Source organism: Notamacropus eugenii, chromosome 1 (genome assembly GCF_028372415.1).
Source record: "Notamacropus eugenii isolate mMacEug1 chromosome 1, mMacEug1.pri_v2, whole genome shotgun sequence".
Lineage (NCBI taxonomy): Eukaryota > Metazoa > Chordata > Mammalia > Diprotodontia > Macropodidae > Notamacropus > Notamacropus eugenii.
In genome coordinates this window covers 361,891,056-361,912,454 of record NC_092872.1, presented here as the reverse complement: position 1 = coordinate 361,912,454, position 21,399 = coordinate 361,891,056, and the positions used below count along the sequence as shown (strand labels likewise).

General features: G+C 36.0%; 1 protein-coding gene across 3 annotated transcripts in view; it reads left to right on the top strand.

The window, feature by feature from the left end:
- Positions 1 to 21,399, top strand: part of AK7 (adenylate kinase 7) — a 104,849-nt gene that overhangs the window by 40,922 nt on the left and 42,528 nt on the right. For all 3 annotated transcript variants that reach the window (XM_072630305.1, XM_072630306.1, XM_072630307.1), the window contains 3 exons: positions 970 to 1,080; positions 16,417 to 16,497; positions 20,805 to 20,893. In XM_072630305.1, the coding sequence (XP_072486406.1) occupies positions 970 to 1,080; positions 16,417 to 16,497; positions 20,805 to 20,893 (281 nt within the window). The remainder of the gene's footprint in view (positions 1 to 969; positions 1,081 to 16,416; positions 16,498 to 20,804; positions 20,894 to 21,399) is intronic.

The window sequence follows — 21,399 nt, the reverse complement described above, 5'->3', positions numbered from 1 at the left end:
TCTAAAGAGCACCTTAGAACTTACTTTGACATTTAACTATGATAATGAGCTCTGAAATTCTCTTTTATGGTCATAATTTCCTGTCCTTCTCAGTATGCAGAGGACATAATGAATGGTGGAGAAGGAATTAGGAATTTTACCTCCTAATTTAGGAATTTACATATAAGCCAGGGGTTAAGTGTCACCTAGGAGCCAAGTAATAGATAGATAAAGGATTGAAGAAAGGAGGGGATCTTGGGACATACACTAATCTTCTCTTTCTAGTTGATCTTCCCACCGAGTAGCTGTATTCAATGCTTTTATCATAAAGTCTTTAAGTTCAGTTCATTACCACATACCATGGCTAGAAGAGATATGGTAAGGAAAGTTAACATATCTTTCTAACACCGACCCTGCAAATTTTTATGAAGAAGAAAAGAGCATAACTTTGCAATTTTAGAATTTTATTAAAATGTAAATATGAAATATAAAATATATAAAATAAAAAATTTTATATAACATTAAACTGAGAATGTTTTATGTAAGTTTTAATGTAAATATATTTTATCATATATTACATATAATAAAATGCATTTATAAAATGTAAATTTTATATAGAATATAAAAACATGACTAGATCATTTTTTAAGAAAATAAGATATTTTTAAAGAATTTTAAAGTGAGCAACAGATTTTAAAGCTTTATGTGGGCTTAATATGGTTCTATAGTGACTAATTATGTTAGAATAATTGTATTTAAAGGAATAAACTTTGTACTTAAAGTCATTCAAAAAGTAGGTTTAAATCACAGCTGTGTTATTTTAATAGCTATGTGACCTTAAGTAAGTCACTTAAAATGGGAATTATAATATTACCTTCCAGGATTGTTTTAATAAAAGCATTTTCTAAACTATAAAGCACTAAATATAGCTATAAATATTTGGCATAGAAAATGTATATGGTTCTAACATACAAAAATTTTGTTTCACAGGACGATCTTGAAATTCCCTTTACTGAAGAGGATTATCGTAGGAGAAAACCTCATCCTAATTTTTTAGACCATATAAATGCTGAAAAATTGGTTCTAAAAACTGGAAAAAATGTAAGTCTTGAATCAAGAAGACTATGGAGTGGAAAAGTTCTTTCTGGTTTAGCATTTAAGTTTTAAATGTTTTCCCCCAACCTCAACTACTTTGTGTCACTCTTTTAAGTTTTTTGTTTTTATCATTTATTCATTCACTTATTTTTTTATTCATTCATTTATTTATTACTCAGTTTGATACGAAGGCTTAAATTCTACATCAAGGGATACATATTTTCTTTTATGTCAAAGGTGTAATTAGAAAATGATATATTTCTGTCCCACAATTTTTCAGTAAGACATAGGCTTAACATAGGGTTAGGAACTGGACCTATTGTTTCTTTGGTTTAGGGAACTCCTGAGTAAGCTCCTACCACTAATGCAGGTTGGCCCCTTCTCCGCAGCTGCAAGTCTTAGGGAGCTCCCTAGAGCAGTGAAAGGTTCAGTGACTTGCCTAAGTTCATGCAGCCAAGATGTGTCAGAGTCAGAACTAGAGCCTTCAAGGTCAACTTTATCATTACGTCACACTGTCTTTTGGTATTAACATACAGATTAACATATAGGAGTATGGAAAATGAGAGCAAATGGTTCTTAGTAGTTCTTCCCTCCTGCTGAGCATCTGGTTCCTTCAAGAAATGAGCTCCCTTAATAAGCCCTAGACTTTGGGCATATTGATTATTTCTCTTATTGAGATGGAAATGATGCAGGTAAGGAACTTATCCTAAAACTAATAAGTATATACCCTCCTCATGGCCAAAAGCCCATGGTAACCTAGGGGTTTGCAGTTATTTTTCCTCTAAGAGATTCCCCAAAAAAGGAACTTACTGGTCAGGAGTTGTGGGGGGAAGTAGGACATATAGTTTCCTGCAGATTGAGAGGTTCTGCCTTTTCAGTAAACACTGATAGTTCTGGTACCAATGGTTTTCTCTTGCTCCTCTACTAACTTCTTCTTCCCAGTCAGTCTACTATGGACCAATAGAAACTTGTTCCCTTTTGTGACTTTTCCCCTTCATGAAATTTCTGAAGCTATCCAGTGCCTCAAGGATATCTTGGGATACGTAACCTGCAGATGATGAGGCTTATTACCCCCAATATATCTCTTATATAGTGAAAGTATAGGCCTCTTAAACTGTAAAGATGTGAAAGTGACTAATATACATGCATTTAATTTGTGATTCCTTATGTCAGTGAATTGGTGAGCTCATCCATAGTGAGTCACTAATAATTTATTAAGCACCTGCCATGTGCCAGATGCTGTTCTAAGTGCTGAGGATACAGATTCCCCCTTCCTCCCAAATGCAGTTCCTGTCTGCAAGAAGTTTACAGTCTAATGGGGAAAGAAACACACAAAAGAAACCTGAAAAGCAAGGCAGTGGAGGGTGGTAAGATACCTGTAACTAGCTTTGGAAAAGTGCAAAGGAGTGCAGTCAGGTGAGAAATGAAGAGATGGCTGGCTTTGGCACCCTCCTTAAATGAAGGTTTTGGAAAAGTCTTTGCTCCACCATCCAAACAGAGAGTCAGAAAGTACTGATGACGTGTGAGTACCAAGGCTTATGCAATCTTGCAGGATGATGAGTTTCCCTTAATTAATACAAATTACAACTTAACCATTCCTTCTCATCTTATGTAATTCTTATCCATGTTTTTCCATAGATCCTCCACTAAATTAGGGACATTCATTGAAAGCAGTTGAAATAAGGGTTCATGTTTGAGGAATCTAAAAATGAATAGGAGATTTATAATTAGCTTCTTTTCCACCAATTCCAATTCTTTCATTTGGTGACAGATGTCTTTCCAAATGAATGTATATGGTAACCCTATGTCATCACCACAATCAGGAAAAGGAAACCCATGCACAAGACTTACAGGTCCAAAATATATTTATCAAAGGACATTCTGTAAAGCAAACTATGGTGTGTGGAGGGCTGGAGATGAAAATGGGATGGTTTCCCAGCTTTCATTTTGTGTAGGAAAAGTCCAGTCTCTGAGGTATGCTAAAAATGTACCTTCCTTTTGGGGATTTCCAGTATAATGCTGGGGAATATGGGTGTTATCTGCTACTTCTGCTTCCATATCTATGTTGGGATCTTTGAGCAAAGTAATTGATTGATGGAGATGACAGTATGAAATTAGAAGTTCCCTTGATTTATTCAAAGTTGACAAATGATGATGCCAAGATGAACATTTTATGAGATTATTATGAAAAAGTGGGGAAGACTTTGGCTAGTTTAAGGGATAGAAGAAAGAAATAAAGGTTAATACTTTTTAAAAATTCAATTTTTATCTTTTTTCTGAATTCATTCCCTTCTACCTACTCCTGCTCTACCCACTGAGAAAGCAAGAAAAAAAAAACCCACTTCAAACATGTATAGTCCAGCAAAACAAATTCCTACATTAGCCACATTTTAAAAAAGAAAAAAAAAGCTTCAGTTTGCACTCTGAGGCCATTACCTCTCTATGTAGAGATAGTAGTATATTTGATTGTGAGTTCTCTGGAACTGTGGTTGGTTACATTGTGTTGATAAGAGTTCCTAAGGCTTCCATAGTTGTTTATCTTTACAGTATGTTGTACAAATGTTCTCCTGGTTTCGGTTCATTTTGCTTTGCATCACTTCATACAAATCTTCCTAGGTTTTTCTGAAACCATTACCTTCATCATTTCTTATAGTACAATAGCAGTATTTCATATACATATAGTGTAACTTGTTTAGTCATTCCCCACTTGATTGATACCCCCTTACTTTTCCATTGTTTGCCACCATGAAGAGTTACTACTTGTAAGTTGTATGTGTGGGTCCTTTTCCCCTTTCTTTGACCTCTCTGGGGTATAGCACTAATAGTGACTATCACTGGGTCAGAGGAAATACACACTTTAATAGTGTGTTTGGGCATTATTCTAAATTGCTTTCTGGAATGACTAGACCACTTCAGAGTTCTTACCAACATTGTATTAATTTACCTGTTTTTCCATAGCCCCTCCAGAATGTGTTTTTTTTCTTGTTAACTTCACCAATCTTGTGGTGTAAAGTGGTACTTCAAAGTTATTTTAATTTATATTTTTCTAATTATTAATGTTTGAGAACATTTTTTCATATGGCTATCAGTAGCTTGGATTTCTTCCTCCAAGAACTGCTTATTCATATCATTTGATCATGGGGGACTTTTATTCTTATAAATTTGGATCAATACCATACTTATCTTATAAGGCAAATAACACTTAATGGGATAGGTGCCAACTACTTTGCAACTACCAAGAATATGGCCTTTGGTTGCTCTTTCAAATGAGAAATGAAAAGCCTAGTAGAAATGTTTCTGGTTTCTATTTTTTCCCTTCAGATTCTTCATGTGAAATGCTAACTTCGATTCCACAGAGTAGGAGGAATAAACTGCCAATACATAAAGATACTAATAAAATAGATAATAAAAGAGACTTATTAATAAAGCTATGTGTAAATTTTATATGAATGTATATATTTGTTAGCAAATAGTATAAATATTTTCCAAGTAATGAATGGTAGCACTTGAAATTACAAAATTCTAAGTAAATATATTCTGTATACATAAGAAAGGGGTATAGATCTAAAGAAATCAGTGGAAAGCACTATAATAATTAAAGATTTGTTGGCCTGAAGAATATGCATGGAGGAACCAGCCAACATAATAGAGGCCATCCTCTAAGAATAATTAAGGACTGCATAGCAAAATCATTAGTGATGATGATATGCCACATCTTAATCTGAATGGGTACAATATAAAAATCATTATTTAATGTATATGCTAACATATACATAGGACTTTCTCCTTTTCCCCAATTCATTTCCTTACCCCAAAAGCTAAGTAGATAACTATACACACACTATCCTGCAATCCTAACTTCCCGTTAGTCATTTCTGTATTTATTGTGGTTATGTTTTTCATTCAACCTTTATTCGGTCCCCAAGGGGAAACCCTAAGGGGTTTCGTGTTTCAAAACATATAAATCATTTTAAGCTTATTGTATCGCCTGTCCCTGGCATATCAATAGATGACCCAGCTCTCTCTGCCTCCTGCCTCTCAAACCATAGGTCCTAAGCATGTCTTTGATTCTTTTTCCTTTTACCAAATTTCAATGCTGATTGACTTGAAATGAACATAGCAACAAAAGATCAATAACTCAGAAGTCAGAATAAAAGTGAGTCAGAATAAAATGGGAAGGCATTTATTATTATTTAATATTTTCCAAGTACTGTGCTAATTGCTGGTAATACAAATAGAAAAAGGGAGAGTACCTGCTTTCAGAGAGTTCACATTGTTGTTCAGGGAAGCAACACACACACATATATGCTTATACAGACAAACATAAATACATATACATACATTTATACATATACATACACATACATGTACAACCAAGCAACCAAGGTGGTGACATTGGGTGTGAGTTACCATGTTCACTTCTGTACTGAGCCAGGCCTGACTTAGACTCAGGACTGGAATGAAATGAGATACTTGTAGATGAATTAACATTTAACAAAAGGAGGCTTACTTGGTAGGAGTTTGGAAAGGATTATATTTTGTAAGGATATAGCATTGATTCATTTGGACTCAGCTCCCCTGCCTCCTCGTTTACCACAGTGGCATGCCTAGAGTAATTCTGGACAACCTCTCTGAACCTCCATTTCCTCATCTTAAAAACGGTACCTACCTCACAGGAGTCATATGAGACTCAAATGAGATACTACTGTATGTAAAATGTTTTGCAAACCTTATAGCCCTATATAAATGTCAACTATTATATTAAATAGTCTAACAAGGCAACATTTTGTGCAGAATACAGCATTGGGAAGACAGTTGTTACTTAGGTCTCCCATTCATGACTAGAAGGACACATGACTAGGTTTTTTTTTCCACATAAAGTGAGAATGAAGCTAACAAATTTAGAATGGTAGTTAGAAGGTGACACCAAGTGGTTTGAGGGAATATTACAAGTAATAAAAAAAAACTTAAGAGACCAGATTTAGGTAATTCAATAAAACCGATAAAGCTTATATAATAAAGTCATATCATGGACTCCTGTCTCGAGAAACAAACAAAAAAAACCCCAATCTTTTTTAGCATCATTATTCTGCCAGTGAGACTATATGGCTACAAATCATGAAACTCAGCCTCTTAAAGAAGCAGAATTTCAGGTGACCCAAAGGGCAATCAAGAAATGAAAGGACAAGTTGGCTACAGAATATTGTTGAGAATGATATTCACCCATAAGAAGTAACGTAGAAGATCAAAAGATTATAAATCTACACCTGGAAGGGACCTCAGAAACCCTTTAATTCCACCACTTCATTTTATCAATGAGGAAACTAAGAGCCAACGAGGCCAAATGACATGCCCAAGGTCACACAGATGTTAAGTGTCGAATGAGTGATGAGAACCCAGATTTCTCTCACCCTAAAGCCAGTGCTCTTTCCAAAGTTCTATGCAGCCGCTAGGAAAGAACATTTAGGAAAGTATTGAAAGTGAAGTATAACAGATAAGACAGTCTGAGTGTTGTACCCCATGATAAAAATAAATCTAGAGGAAGTCCTCTGAGATGTTTAACCATCTCAAAGAATTATAAGAAAATATCAATGAGTTGCAAAAGATGAAAAGGCATGAATGTATTGTGATCTTTGTCATTAGAAAGAATATCCACATCCATAAATCATGTATCTATTAAAATATCAAAGCATATGGTGTAATTGTCACTTAGTGGCAAATAGTGTCACTAACACAGTATTATCTCATTTTTATGCCATGTCCCATTTTTTTTCTGTCCCTTGATTTATTATTAATTTTGGTTCCTGCTCTGATAAGTTAATAGCCTAACTATGCATAGATAGCTAATTTTCAAGTGATTCAAACAGTGGTTACCATTTGTCTCCTATCTTTAACAAACAAAATCAATTGCATTTTGTTATTCAGAGCTCTTCTTATCTAGTGCATTCCAACTTTCTTTTCTAAGTATATGTTCATGATGTGTAATCATAGGGCTTCTGTGTAATCTATAAGCCTTTGAGTCTCTCATTCAGGTCATGGATTCCAGTGTATTTTGTTGTTGTTGTTATTCTTCCTATGTCCATCCTTATTTGGAAGCATTGAGAATTTAACCCTATGCTGATTTCATTTGGAGGATTTTATTGAGTTTTTCATCGAATTTCTTTTATGTTCTCATTCTCTGTAATATTTGTTCATACATAAGCTTCAGTAAGTTTCATGAATCTTTTTTTTGTACGTTTTTATCATGAGCATGGCAATAGGAAATGACTTTATGTACCATGAAAGATGTTTCTTTTTAACTGTGAATACATGATAAAACTAACTCCTGTTCAAGGACAACCTTTGCACTGTCCTTTATATAGTTACAACTTCCTTTTGTTTTCTGGTTTTATTTATCTTAGGAATGTCAAGACTGCTATAATCTAATTCCTCCAGTAGTATAAACCCACTATTGATCACTGGAAAGGAATCTCGCATTTTGCATACCAAGAGTGAAGTTAATATTTACATAGAGTCTCTGTCTGCCATTGTCATTGAAAAATTGGAAAGTGGCCCCCTAGAGTGCCATTTTATACTTCTCTTTGTTTCATTAGTTGTCACAGCCATAGAATTCACCACCAAATGGTCAGTCTACTGATAATAAACCTCTCTATACTTAGCTTGGTTGACCTCTACAGTTGAGGAGTACCCAAAGGAAAGTAGAGCGGTAGTTAGATGGTATAAGTAGATGGAGCATTGAACCTGAAGATGGGAAGACCTGAGTTCAAATCCATCCTCAAATAACTTACTAGCCATGTGACTCTGGACAAATTACTTCACCTGCATCTGGCTTAGTCTCCTCATCTGTAAAATGGAAATAATAATAACATCTAACTCCCAGAGTTGTAAGGATAAAATCGGATCTGTGAAATGTCTTTGCAAACCTTAAAGTACTACGTAAGTGCTAACTATTATTACTATTTATTATTCTTGTTATTAGAGAGGTACTTAATGGGTACGAGTGGGCTAAAATACATTATTACCAAAGAATTGCATGAGAAGCTGCACAAATAATGTCATCAAACACATATCTGGTTAGAAAAGTGTATGCATCAGTAACATAGTAAATGGATGGGATGGCCACCATCTAGCCCATATGCTTTATTGGTAGCCATGCAATGTCAAGATATCTAGAAGAAGGCTACTGTCACATTGGGTTGACTCTCTATGAAGGATTAATGGGAGAAAATAGATAAGACCTTATTGTGTTGATATGATGGGAATGATGCTACAATATATGGATGGGGCTTCAGTGGTAGAGAGATGACCAGCAAGATGCTGGAGTAATTGTTTTCTTTCTCTCCAACCCAAAACCTTAAAATACTAGACACCTTAAATACTTCATGTTCCCATTTTGCAACCCTAATTCTATCTGACTTCATGCCTGTCATAGTGAGCTCAAGCATACAAACTTGTGATTCACTCCGGCTAAAGGGATCTCCAATGTCAGTGACTCAGCCTGAACTGCTCCCACATACACCCTACAAAGTATTCTAGGGTTGATTCTGCCCATAGAAAGGGAAAGTAGCTGGAGGTGATAGATTTTAAAGATGCATGCAATACTCAAAGCCACAGGCTAGAGGAGAAAGAGCATTAGGACGGAGAGAAAGAGGACTAGTTGGAGCCAGTCCTTTCTCTCTGTAGATTAATCAGAATTGGGATCTCAACACCAATATAAAATAAAGAGGCTGAGGCTGCCAGCAAGGCAAGTTAGGAGGTCTGTGCACAATTGGAGCAGGGGTTGAGATTAAAATTATCCAAGGGTTCATTGATTAGGCATTGCTGTCAATCACTAAATCAATGCTATAGATTTTATTACACTTAGAGTGCAAACTTCATGGTATGCAAAAGTCAGTGAGCCCAGATACCAGTTTCGGCAATCTTATTTAAAATGTGAATACAAGGGCAGCATGAAAATAATGGAGTTTAACAGAAAGCAGGTGAGGAAGATAAGGATGTAAACATTTGGAAGCAAGTAACAGAAGGAGAAGATAAGGACTTATGCATCAGGAAAGTCAGAGAACCAGCTAGTCAAAACTAAAGCTGAAGTCTCATGTCCCAGCCTTGATCTTTACAGACTTCAGCAGGTAGTATGACCTCCTGATTTCCAGCAACAACGTCTGGAAATATAATATAGAGGCTGGGGCAGTGTTTTTCTTAGTACAGTGGCAACAAGAAACCTGAGCCAGAAATTCTTTTGTTAGAGGATCAAAAAGTAAAGAGAGGGTCCAGAGGCAAGTAAAGGAGAATGTAAGAGAAAAAAACCATGAAAGACCAAAAGATCCAGAGAAAGTCTTAATAAAAGCCTAGTACAAGCTGATAAACTAGCAAATGGAAGAATGAGTAACAGCTCAGAGAGGAATTAAAGCACTTTAAACTACCATTATAACATGAAAGAAAATGAAACTAATTCTCAATGAAAGACAATTCTGTGGACTCTGTACTCTCAAGAAACTGTGGAATGATTTCTAGAGTTTGCAATAGTCTCTTAATTGCCAAATCTTATGGCTTTTTCTCAGTCCTCATCCTTCTTGATTTCTTTTGCATTTGGTGCTGTCCTTTCCTCTCAGATACTCTCCCTTTCTGGGTTTTCCATGATTATTATTCTCTACTGGTTTTAAATCTCCTATCTGCATGATTGCACCTTCTTAGTTTCATCTGCTGGCTCCTCATCCATATCATATCCTTTGTGGTAGGAGCAATTTCTATTTCATTTACTTTTCAGGTGAGACCAAGAACCCCAGCTATAGCAGCACACCCCCATCACTCCCAGCTACTAGCTTTGATTCCAGCCTACCCCCATAGTCATCCAAAGAAGTGCCCCCTTGGAGAAGGAGCCCACCATTTCTATTACTACCAATACCAGCTACAACCTGGGGGCTCTCAGACTAACCTAGCAAAAACAGCAAAGAACCCTGAGGGGGAAATGAAAAGTGGCATATAAAGGCAGGTTTTACTGCCACCACTTTAACCATCAACTTCCTTCAGATCCTGATGGAGAAAGCCCAGAACCCTGCACTCAAAGGCCCAGGAACAGCAGCATTGCTACTTTCCACCAGGCCATCAACCCTGTTTCTAGCCTAGCTTCTACAGCCATCATCCAGATGAACAACATGAGGCAGCTTATTTTATTGTTGGGAACTCTAATTTTTTTACATTTTAATAGCTTTTATTTTTGCATCATTTTCATTTTCAAGCATATCTTCTCTTCACTCCCCTACCCAGAGAGCCATTCCTTATAATAAAATCCAATCTTGAAATTGCCTCTCCCAACTTACACTTGTACTACCAGGTTGGGTCCCCAAGGGATTGCCTAAATTCATATTCTAAGGGTATCACTATGGGTAGCTACTTAAAACTATAGCTCATGAATCATGAAGCTCATGCTTCCCATTTAGAATCATCTGGTAGATTTATTTAGGGCTTATCAAAGGCATTTGCTCAACTAACAACAAAAGCAGTAGTTAAAAAAAATCCTCCCAATTTCTTCCACCCACAATCAGGAGTGCCATCTATAGTAAATATTTACCATTCCCCTGAGAGTGCACATAAACTTAAAAGTTCATTGGTAGTGAGGCAAAAATGTAGAGCACACAGTATAGTCAAAGCAACTCACAACTCTTGGTACAGGGTCTCAAAGGTCTTTCACCATCAGGGTGAACTACAGGGTCTTGTTGCATATTTGTTATTGTTTGTCCTTAGGTCTTGAAGAAGAGCATGACGTCAGGATATACAAGTGAATTGGATTTAAGTGAGGCAGGACTGTGCAAAGTCATCAGCCTCATGTTCTCCTCTAGAGCCATCTGGGTTTAGTGGCAAGATATAGATCAGGATGACTGGAGATGATCCTGGATGCAATGGGAGACCTTGGGCTTTTTAAGATAGGCTTTTAACAGGTCTCAGTTTGACTGAGATCACACTCATTCAGTGATTAAGGCTAGGTAAGAAATGAGGCAAAGAATGAACTCTTACCTAGTCAAAAAAACCAAAACAAAATAATCTGGGAGTGGAAGACCTTTTGGCCAAAAATTGCTATTTACTTTCACTCAAAGCCAGTATGGGCCCAAACAATGACTAAATGGTGATTTCTACAGGCTCTATAGCCATGATCCATTTATATGTGAAAAAATGAAAATACATTCAAATGTAGTAAACCCCATAAATCTCATTGTCTCTATATCTCGTTTATACATAATTGTTTATATGTTTCCTCCCCCTTTAAACTGTGATCTTCTTGCGCATCAGGAACTGGTTTTTTGCCTTTCTTTTATCCCCAGTAGTTAATACAATGCCTGGCACATAGTAGTGCTTAGTAAATGCTTCTTTTCTTGCTCCTTACATCCTCCAGATCTCCCAACATCTGAAAGGGGCATACTCTTACAATATCAAAAAAAGAAAAAAAGGAAAGCAATTCAGCAAAACTAACCAACCCATGAACTGAGTCTAGTTATAGGTGCAGAGTTTCATATAATAGTCCCACATCTTTTTAATCATGAGAGGTGAATTTTCTTATTTATTTTTTAGGGGTGAATTTGGTTAATTTAATTACAGTGATCAATTGCTGTATTAGTGGTGGTTTTGCTCCATTTATATTATTTTAATCATTGTTTATATTGTCTTCATGCTTCCACTTACTTCACTCTACACTGGTTCGTATAAGCATATGCATCTGAATTTTTCATGTCCATCATTTCTTATAATTCAACAATATTCCATTGCATTCATGTACCACAATCCATTTAGATGTACCCCAAACTACAAGCATCTACTTTGTTTCCATTTCTTTACTAACACCGAAGTACTACAGATAGTTATGTTTTTAGGACATTTTTTCTTTGCATAAAGCCTAAATCTATCTCTGCATCTTCTGCCCAAAGTTAATCACTTAGCATTCAGCCCTTCATATGTTTAAAGAAAGCTGTCATGTCCCTTTTAAAGCTTCTCTTCTTTCTTCTTCCCAGACTTGTGACTTCATGGGAGTTTCAACAACTCACCTATAACTTACTGTCTTAGAGTTGCCTGGAGGTACTAAGAGCTTAAGTGCCTTGCCCAGGGTTCTTGTGGCCAGCATATATCAGAAGCTGGACTTGAACTCAGTCCTTCTCTTATTTATGCTAAATTTTCCCAGGTCCTTCAAACATTGCTTTTAAGTCATATTCTCCAGACTTTTGTTTGCCAGAATGGTGAGTGTGAAGTAGAACCTTAAAGGCATTTTAATTTGCATTAATTTTATTATTAATGATTTGATGTATATGTTAGTGATATTCATTTCTTCTTTTTAAGAACTGCTTTTCAGTATCCTTTGACCATTTGTCTTTTGGGAAATGACTCTTGTTCTTGTATATTTGTCTGAATTCTCTCTATATCTTAGATGTCAACTTTTTTTTTTGCCAATTTTCTGTAAAGATTTTCTCCCACTTAACTGTTTCTTTTCTAATTCTAATAGCATTGGTTTTGTTTATGCAAAACGTTTTCAATTTTATACGATTAAAATGGTCTGTTTTATCACCTGTGATCTTCTCTATACCTTATTTGTTCAAAAATTCTTTTTCTTTCTATAATTGTGGGAGGTAAATGGCTGTACTTTTAGTTGACCTATCCCTTGGCATACATTCAGCAATGTTGGGAGTCAGCTGTTATCTCAGAATGGACAGCCTGCCCATTTCTCACTATCTTAGGGAATGGCCTTGGAGATGGCAACTATTATTTTAGTGGCCTTGGAGACTTGTTCTCAGAGAGTTCAGGAACTCAGACAGCAGGGAAAAAACCAATTACTGAACTTTTAGCAATCAAGCAGGGAGCTTACAAGAAGTTGCAATGACTTCACACACACACACAAACTATTAAATTTTTAACCATTTAGCAAGCAAGGAAAAAGGTTATAGTATCTAATGTCAAAGTCACTTATCTTTACTTAAAATCTTCTTTATAGGGATGTTTCTTTTTTGTAGTAACTGCATTTGTACATATATAATCAGAAATTTTGACTGACTTGAGTTACTATCAGTGCTATAGTTTTTCCCTCAATCAACTTCTTTATGGAGTGAAAGATGGATAATGATCTAGTTAAAGAGATGAAGAATAATTAGATTGGTAAGAGAAGAACCTGGAAGACAGTCCATTTCCTCTGTTGTTGTTCTTGCAGTGTCAGGAGAAAGGGACAAAGACCTACAGCATGTTGAGTAAGCCACTTATGGTCACTTTATGAGAAGAAATGAATGAGAGTCACATAACGAATGGGGAGGCATAGATGGATTAAGATCTGTATCTCTACAGGCAATAAAATCTCAATAAGATCATATATCTTGTCATTTAACCTCCTGTCCAGGAGAGAATAGACAGAGCAGCTTTGAGAGTTGCATATACAACTAATTGCCAATCTAGATAAGAGACATTCCTTGTTTGTTCCCATGTGTAGAATTAATTTGAACTATTTTATGTGATTAAGGATCTCATTTAGGAGATCTTCAGTAATCTTGGACTTGATATAATTAAGCATATCACCTTTAAACAGGAGTATCTATAGGAAATCCTTCCTCAGATTTCTCTTTGGCAAGTTTTACTAGATGACCTCTAAGGTTCCTTCTAGCTCTTAAAAAAAATGCTATGATCCTATAAGACTATGATGAATGATGCTAAAAAACACAACTTTATGAGTATATTCATTTCCATTGGGACATTTATTCATATCATTTGTTGGTTTATTTCATCAAATTGACTTTTGCCTAAATTATTGAATAAATTGTTCAGGTGGACTTATTACCTAATAGTTTTATACTGCCCTCTGTGCATTTTCTTTTGAGTCTATGCCTAAGCCTTCAAGTGGATTACCCTTGTTGCTACTTTAATTTAAATATAATGTCTTACTCACCTAGGATTAGTATTTGGAATTTACTACAATTACTAAGTCAATCTGAATAGATCTGTTGAAAATAAATCATGTTAAATTTTTTAAATGTTAATGGAGTGCCTATCTAAGGCTCTTTGCTAGTAGTTGTGGGAGAATATGTCTTCAGAAAAAAAATAATGAAATTTTAACAATTATTACCAAGTTGATGCCTCAAAGAGATTAAAGAAAAATGAAAAAGGACCTAAATATGCAAAAATATTTATAGCAGCTCTTTTCATAGTGACAAAGAATTGAAAACTGATGAATAGCCCATTAATTGGGGACTGGTTGAATAAGCTATGCTATATGAATGTGATAGAATACTGTTGTGCTGTAAGAAATGGTTTCAGAAAAACCTGACAAGACTTATTGTATGTTTGTCCTTCGTTCTCGAAGAGGACCATGACATCAAGATGATGACATGACTCTGTTGACTTTGATTTGAGTGGGGGAGGGATGTACAAGGTCGCCAGTCTCACTTTCTTCTCCGGAGTCATCTGGGTCCAGTGCCCTGATATTCATCAGGATGACCAGAGATGGCCCAGGATGCAATGTAAGACTCTGGCCCTTTTAGGCCAAGGTTTTATCACATTCTCACTTTGAGTGAGATACACCCATTCAATGAATAAATAGGCTTCTTTAAGTAGTTACTCAAGGGATGGCCCCTTTACTAAATTAAAAAAAAAATCAGACTGGGAGGGGATGACCTGCAGGGTTCCTGGGTAAAAGAGAAATAGTTACTATGGAGTTATAACATTCACTCTGTGCTAGGTGAGTGGGGACCCGTTGTCCAGTCTATGAACTCCAGAGTGAATTGGGTTTAAGGTTTGGGTCCTTGAGCAAGAAATCTAGCCAGTAAACCCAAAGGAAAAATGGCAGCTTTTGACCATGGAAGTGTACCTTTCTCTGGGTAGAACACCAGAAGAGAGGAGAGGGGAGCAGAGGGGAGGGGAAAGGAGAGGAGCTGCTACTTACTTACAGGTTGTGTTTGTCCTTCGTTCTTGAAGAGGACCTTGACTCTCTTCTCCTCTCTCCCTGCTCTCCTCTCCTCTCCTGCCTGGGTTCCCTACCCAGGGGAAGGTACACTTCCATGGCCAAAAGTTGCCTTTTTCCCTTTGGGTTTATTGGCTAGATTGCTTGCTCAAAGACCAAACCTTAAACCCAATTCACCATAGTACTCATAGACTGGGCAACAGGCAAAACTTACATGAATTGATGCAAAGTGAAGTGAGCAGACCTAAAAGAACAATTTATACAATAACAGCTATATTGTAAAGACAAACAACTTTGAAAAATCTAAGAACTTTGATCAACACGATGACCAACAACAATTCCAGAGGACTCATGATGAAATATACCCTCCACCTCCAGATAAAGAAATTATGGACTTAAAATTACTATTGAAATATTTTTTTTAACATGGCCGGTGTAGGAACCTGTTTTGCTTTACTCTTATACAAATTTGTAATAAGCTTTGTTTTTCCTACTTTTTCAGTTTGGGAGAGGAAGAAAGGGTAGATGGAAGGGAGAGAATGTGGACCTGAAAAAAAATTGAATTAAAAAAAGAACTTTGGAGGATTAATTATATAATAATCTATTTGGTTTCTGGTAGATGTATCACTTAGTAAACACAAGCCAAGTAGTTTGCATTGTAAGTGAATCAATACTACTTAAAATGTTTTTAAGTTTGGTTTCATTCAGTTCATGAGAAAAGATCAGTTCTGTGTTACATGTAGCAAATTGGCTCCCAAGTGACTTAAGTATTGAACTGGATTCCCATAATGCTTAAACTGGGTCTTAGAAGTATTAAGTAAGTTAGGTACCACTGGAGTTGCATGGACTCTTTCCACTCACTGACTATGCCAGTACTACTATTCATTAAATGTTCCTAATTTAATGATTATGGAAACTAAAGTATACAAACATACATGATGAATTGATTGATATGCTATGTCCTAGGCACTATTTTTCATTCTTTTTATTTTTCCTCCTAGTACAAAAAATACTGCTCAAAGTCAGAAAACATGGATTCAAATTCCACTTCTGCCATTTACCATCTATATGACTGTACAAGTCGTTTAACCATTCATCTATTAAAAGGGGGATAATACTAATCTGTCTTTAAAGATCCCTGTCAAGGTCAAATGAAATTGCACATGCAAAACACTTTGTAACCTTATGCTTTGCTAATAAATATTATATAAATGTAAGTTATTATTATTAACTTCCCTCTTTTTCTTGTCTTTGTCCCCTTTCTCTAAGCACTATTAGTATACTTTATTCTATCTTAATTCGTAGGATTGTAGCCTAATAGAGTTGTGTAAGCTTCTAAAGTACCAGTTTTTCTTCACTATAGAATCTGAGTATTAGGTTATAATATTACATATAACTTTCTTTTGTATTCTATTTAATAGAACAAAAAATTTGCAACCTATGTAGTTGCTTCTGGACTAATTTATGGAGCAGAAGAAGGCATCTTACATTTATTTTTTAAGGTATGCTCCTTTATAATTTTGTTAACTTATAGTAATATACTTTTAGCTTTAAGATATAAAGTTTATATTTATTTGTTGTATGATAACTGGGACTGTATAACTTTAAAATCTACAGAAAAATGTGTGGAGATAGAATTTGACCCCTAATTCTTTTTCCCTATGTAGAACCAAGACTTATCATATTCAAAGAAGGGCTGATATTTAGTAGAAACTGCAGAAATCTTTCAAAAATAAGAAAATGATACATTTTCACATGTTACATCATTTTATCATTTGATGCAAGTACAGTGCTATGTATTTACATTTTATCACTAAACTCCTTGTTTCTAGTCTGGTCCATCTTTCACTTACCTGAAAGCAAGAAGTGGTTTTCTCCCTTTTACTAATGTCTGCATGTCTGAAAAGCATTGTAATATAGTGAATAGAGAGCTGGTCTTAGAATCAGGATACAGGTTCAGTTCTTGCCTCTAGCCCATACTACTGTGTGACCCTGGGTGAGGAATTCTAAGATTATTTTGCTGTGCTAACATCTCTCGAATACATCCCCTTCTCTGACATTGCTACCACCTTATGCAGGCCCTCATCACCACATTGGGTCTATTGCAATATCCTTCTTGTTGGTCTCCCTTCTACAAGTCTCTCTCTACTGCAGTCCATCCCTGACTCAGCTCTCAAAGTAACCTTCCTAAAGCACAGGTCTGATCATGTCACCTTCCATACTTAGTAAACTCCAATGGCTCCCTGTCACTTCCAGGATCAAATATAAAATTCTCTGGTATATGAAACCTTTCATAACCTGCCCCACTCACCCTTTACTACCTTTCTGATTTTCTTACATCTTAAAACACCTCTGTCCAGTGGCAGTGGCTTTCATGTGGTTACTAGAACAAAATACTCTATTTCTCAGCTCCAGGCTTTTCACTGACTATCTCCCATGTTTGGAATGCTTTCCCTTCTGATGGCTTCCCTGACTTCTTTTAGCTGACATCCCAGCTAAAATCCCATCTTCTATAGGAAGACTTTCCAATCTCCCTTAATTATAGTGCCTTCCCTCTGCTGATTTTTAACTTATCTGTATAAAGCTTGTTTGTATATGATTGTGTCCATGTTTTCTCCCCCATTAGACTCTGAGCTCCATGAAAGCAGCTACTGTATTTTGCCTTTCTTTCTTTTATAGTCTTAGTCAGTAAACGTTTAGTAAGCACCTACTATATGCCAGACATTGTGCTAAGTAAGCCCTGAGGAAAAGATCACTTATTTTGGCTAAATAAAACTAGGAGGGGGAGCAAAGAAGAGAATGTGAATAAATAATAGTACCTTCATTCCTAAGGTACTATAGCATTTATGATATGTCTTCCTCAAACCCACCCTTTGAGATCAGTGATGCAAGTATTACACTCTGTTTTATAAATGAGTAAAAAGACTCAGAGAAGTTATGACTTACCCAACATCACATAGCAAGTGAGTGTCAGAGCCTCCTGGTCTTTTTATACCACATCAAATGGTGGATGGGCCTGCACCCCCACCTTACCTTATCCCCTCTAGGACTCCAGATAAGACCACTCAGCTCCTGGGTAGAAGTCCATGCCAGGACTGGTTGGGGACTGAAGTTAAGAAGTAATTAATGAGGGAGGCAGAGAAACAACAGCACTCACAGAAACCATAGCTTCTTAACAGAATTTCTCTATTAGCTCTTTTATTTATTTATTTATTTATTTTTAAATATTAAATATATAATTTATTTGTTTTTCAGTTCTCAACATTCATTTCCACAAGAATTTGAATTCAAAATTTTCTCCCTATCTCTCTCCACCCCCACCCCAGGGCAGTATGCACCCCATCCACCTCTTCCTCCAGTCTGTCTGCCCTTCTGTTACCCACCCTTCTTCCATCCCCCTTCCCCTCTATTTTCCTATAGGGCAAAATAGATATCTATACTCCATTACTTGTGTAGTTTAATTTCCAGTTGCATGCAACATTCATTCTTAAAGCTTTGAGTTCTATATTCTCTCTCTCCCTCCCCACCCACCCTCATTGAGAAAACAAGCAATTCAGTATAGGTCATACGTGTGTAACAATGCAAAGCACTTCCATACTGTTATGTTGTAAAAGACTAACCACATTTCCTTCAGTCCTATCCTGATCTTCATTTATTCCGTTCACTCCCTTGAGCTGTCCTGCCACAATAGTGTTTGCTTCTGATTATCCCTTTCCCCAATTTGCTATCCCTTCTATTATCTTCTCTCTTCTATCCCCTTTCCGTTTGCCTTCCTACAGGGTAAAATAGATTTCCATATCCAGTTGAATGTGTGTTATTCCCCCCTTAAGCCAAATCTCATGAGAGTAAGGCTCAATTATTTCCTTTCATCTCCTCCCTCTTCCCCTCCATTTTAAAAGCTCTTTCTTCCCTCTTTTATGTGAGATGATTTGTTATATTCCACCTCTCCCTTTCTCTTATTCCTAGTACATTCCATTCAACAGTAAATTTTTTTTTAGGTGTTCTCCCTTCATATTAAGCTCACCCTGTGCCCTCTATGTGTGTGTGTGTGTGTGTGTGTGTGTGTGTGTGTGTGTGTATACACATGCATACATATACCCATGTACATATACATACCTACACATATATAATATACACATACGTACCCATGCTCATCTATATATATGTAAATATATATGTATATATACATGTATATATATATATATTTCCCTCTAACTACTCTAATACTGAAAAAGGTCTCATGAGTTACAAATAACATCTTTCCATGTAGGAACATAAATAGTTCAACTTTAATGAATTCCTTAAAGCTCTCTTCCCTTTTTACCTTTACATGTTTCTCTTTATTCTTGTATTTTAAAGTCAGATTTTCTATTCAGTTCTGGTCTTTTCAACAAGAATGCTTGGAAGTCCTCTATTTCATTGAAATTCCATTTTTTTTCCCCTGAAGTATTATACTCAGTTTTTCTGGGTAGGTGATTCTTGATTTTAATCCTATCTCTTTTGACCTCTAGAATATTATATTCTAAGCCCTTCGATCCCTTAGTGTGGAAGCTGCTAAATCCTGTGTTATCCTGATTGTATTTCCACAATACTTGAATTGTTTCTTTCTGACTGCTTGTAATATATTCTCCTTGAACTGGGAACTCTGGAATTTGACTACAGTATTCTTAGGAGTTTTTCTTTTGGGATCTCTTTCAGGAGGTAATTGGTGAATTCTTTCAATATTTATTTTACCCTCTGGTTCTAGAACATCAGAGCAGTTTTCCTTGATAATTTCATGAAAGATGATGTCTAGGCTTTTTTTGGATCATGGCTTTCAGGTAGTCCCATAATTTTTAAATTGTCTCTCCTGGATCTATTTTCCAGATCAGTTGTTTTTCTTGGCTCCTCCCTATCAGCTCTTTAAGATACGTTGAAAAATATAAGTACTAAATCTTTTATTTGCTGTGATACACACACATACACACACACACACACACACTCTCACACACATAATGTATATTTATGTGCATGTAATTTTATTAGTATGAATATTCCTTCCAGTGGTATATATCATAACCTATTTATACCTTCTTATCCTGTGCACAAATCTTCCATAAATAATCTATCCAAGACACTAGAAAACTTCCTCTGATTCTTTTACTACTTTGTGGATGCCACCACTACAGAACTGGGGTGGATGTAACTGAAAGATTTTGGTTACTATCCCCTGTCTTCTTCACATGTCAAGCTTACCTCCTTTTCCATTCCATTCCATTTTTACTCCACTTCTTACATGCAAACCATCATTAACATGCATATAATACATCATACTTACATGAGAGCAAATATTAGTTACAAATGGGTTTTATTAAGGAACGTATGAAACATAGTTATACCTCAGGTAAGAGGGGGACTCTATCAGAGGTGTCAAATTTGCACAGCCTACAAAACTCCCCAGTCTGGCCAAAACCAGATCAAAATGTAATTGGGAAATGTTTAACAAAATTATTAAAAATAAAACATAGATCATGTTAATTTGTGATTTTCTAAGTCAATATTTGGCCCACATGGGGATCCATTTCTATTTGAGTTTGACACCACTGGACTAGATGACCTCTAAAGTCCCCTTCCAACTCTAATAAGTTAAAGATTGAATACCTCTCTGATACCAGAGCATTTGTTCCAGATATCCAGGTAATAAAACTATTGTCATCATGTCATCATATAGGACTTACTTCTTAGAACGAATTACTATTTATCTAGGACAACTAGACAAGTAGCTGAAACTGGCATAAATAAAGCTCATTACTTTTATTTTTTTTTTTAGATGGCATGGTTAGGTGAAACCCCTACATTACCAGTCTTTGGCGATGGTACAAATATAATTCCAGCAATTCATGTCCTTGATTTAGCAGGGTAAGCATTATTGACAGATAACTTCACTGAAAGTGTTTCCTACTGTTTCAAAGCTTTGAGATTTTGTCTTTTCCACATTATGTCAGATGAGTTGTCCGCACTGCAGTTGTTAAAGAGAAAAATAAGTGCCACTGCTTTTTCACAGCTCTTGAAGTCCTATAAAGATAAAAAATGGCTTTTAAATCTTTAACCTTCATCACAAATTGTAAATTAGGTTGACCTTCTAGCTTTCTAGTCCTCAGAGAATTGAACCCAATTCTTTGAGCTACCTTCCCTGTCAGTTATGCTCCCATTGAGGACATTAGGCCTGGCTCAGGTAAGATTCTATGTAGGAATCTTACATGTAGGCTTTAGAAATAGATATGGGAGTACACAATAAAAATATAAGTATAACTTCAGACTCACTCTTTCCCAAAGACATTACCATGGAAACTGGAGGAATAGGAATGTCTGCCCACAGACATTTACATAGTATTCCCTAAGTTTCCTTGACTTTGAACCTAACA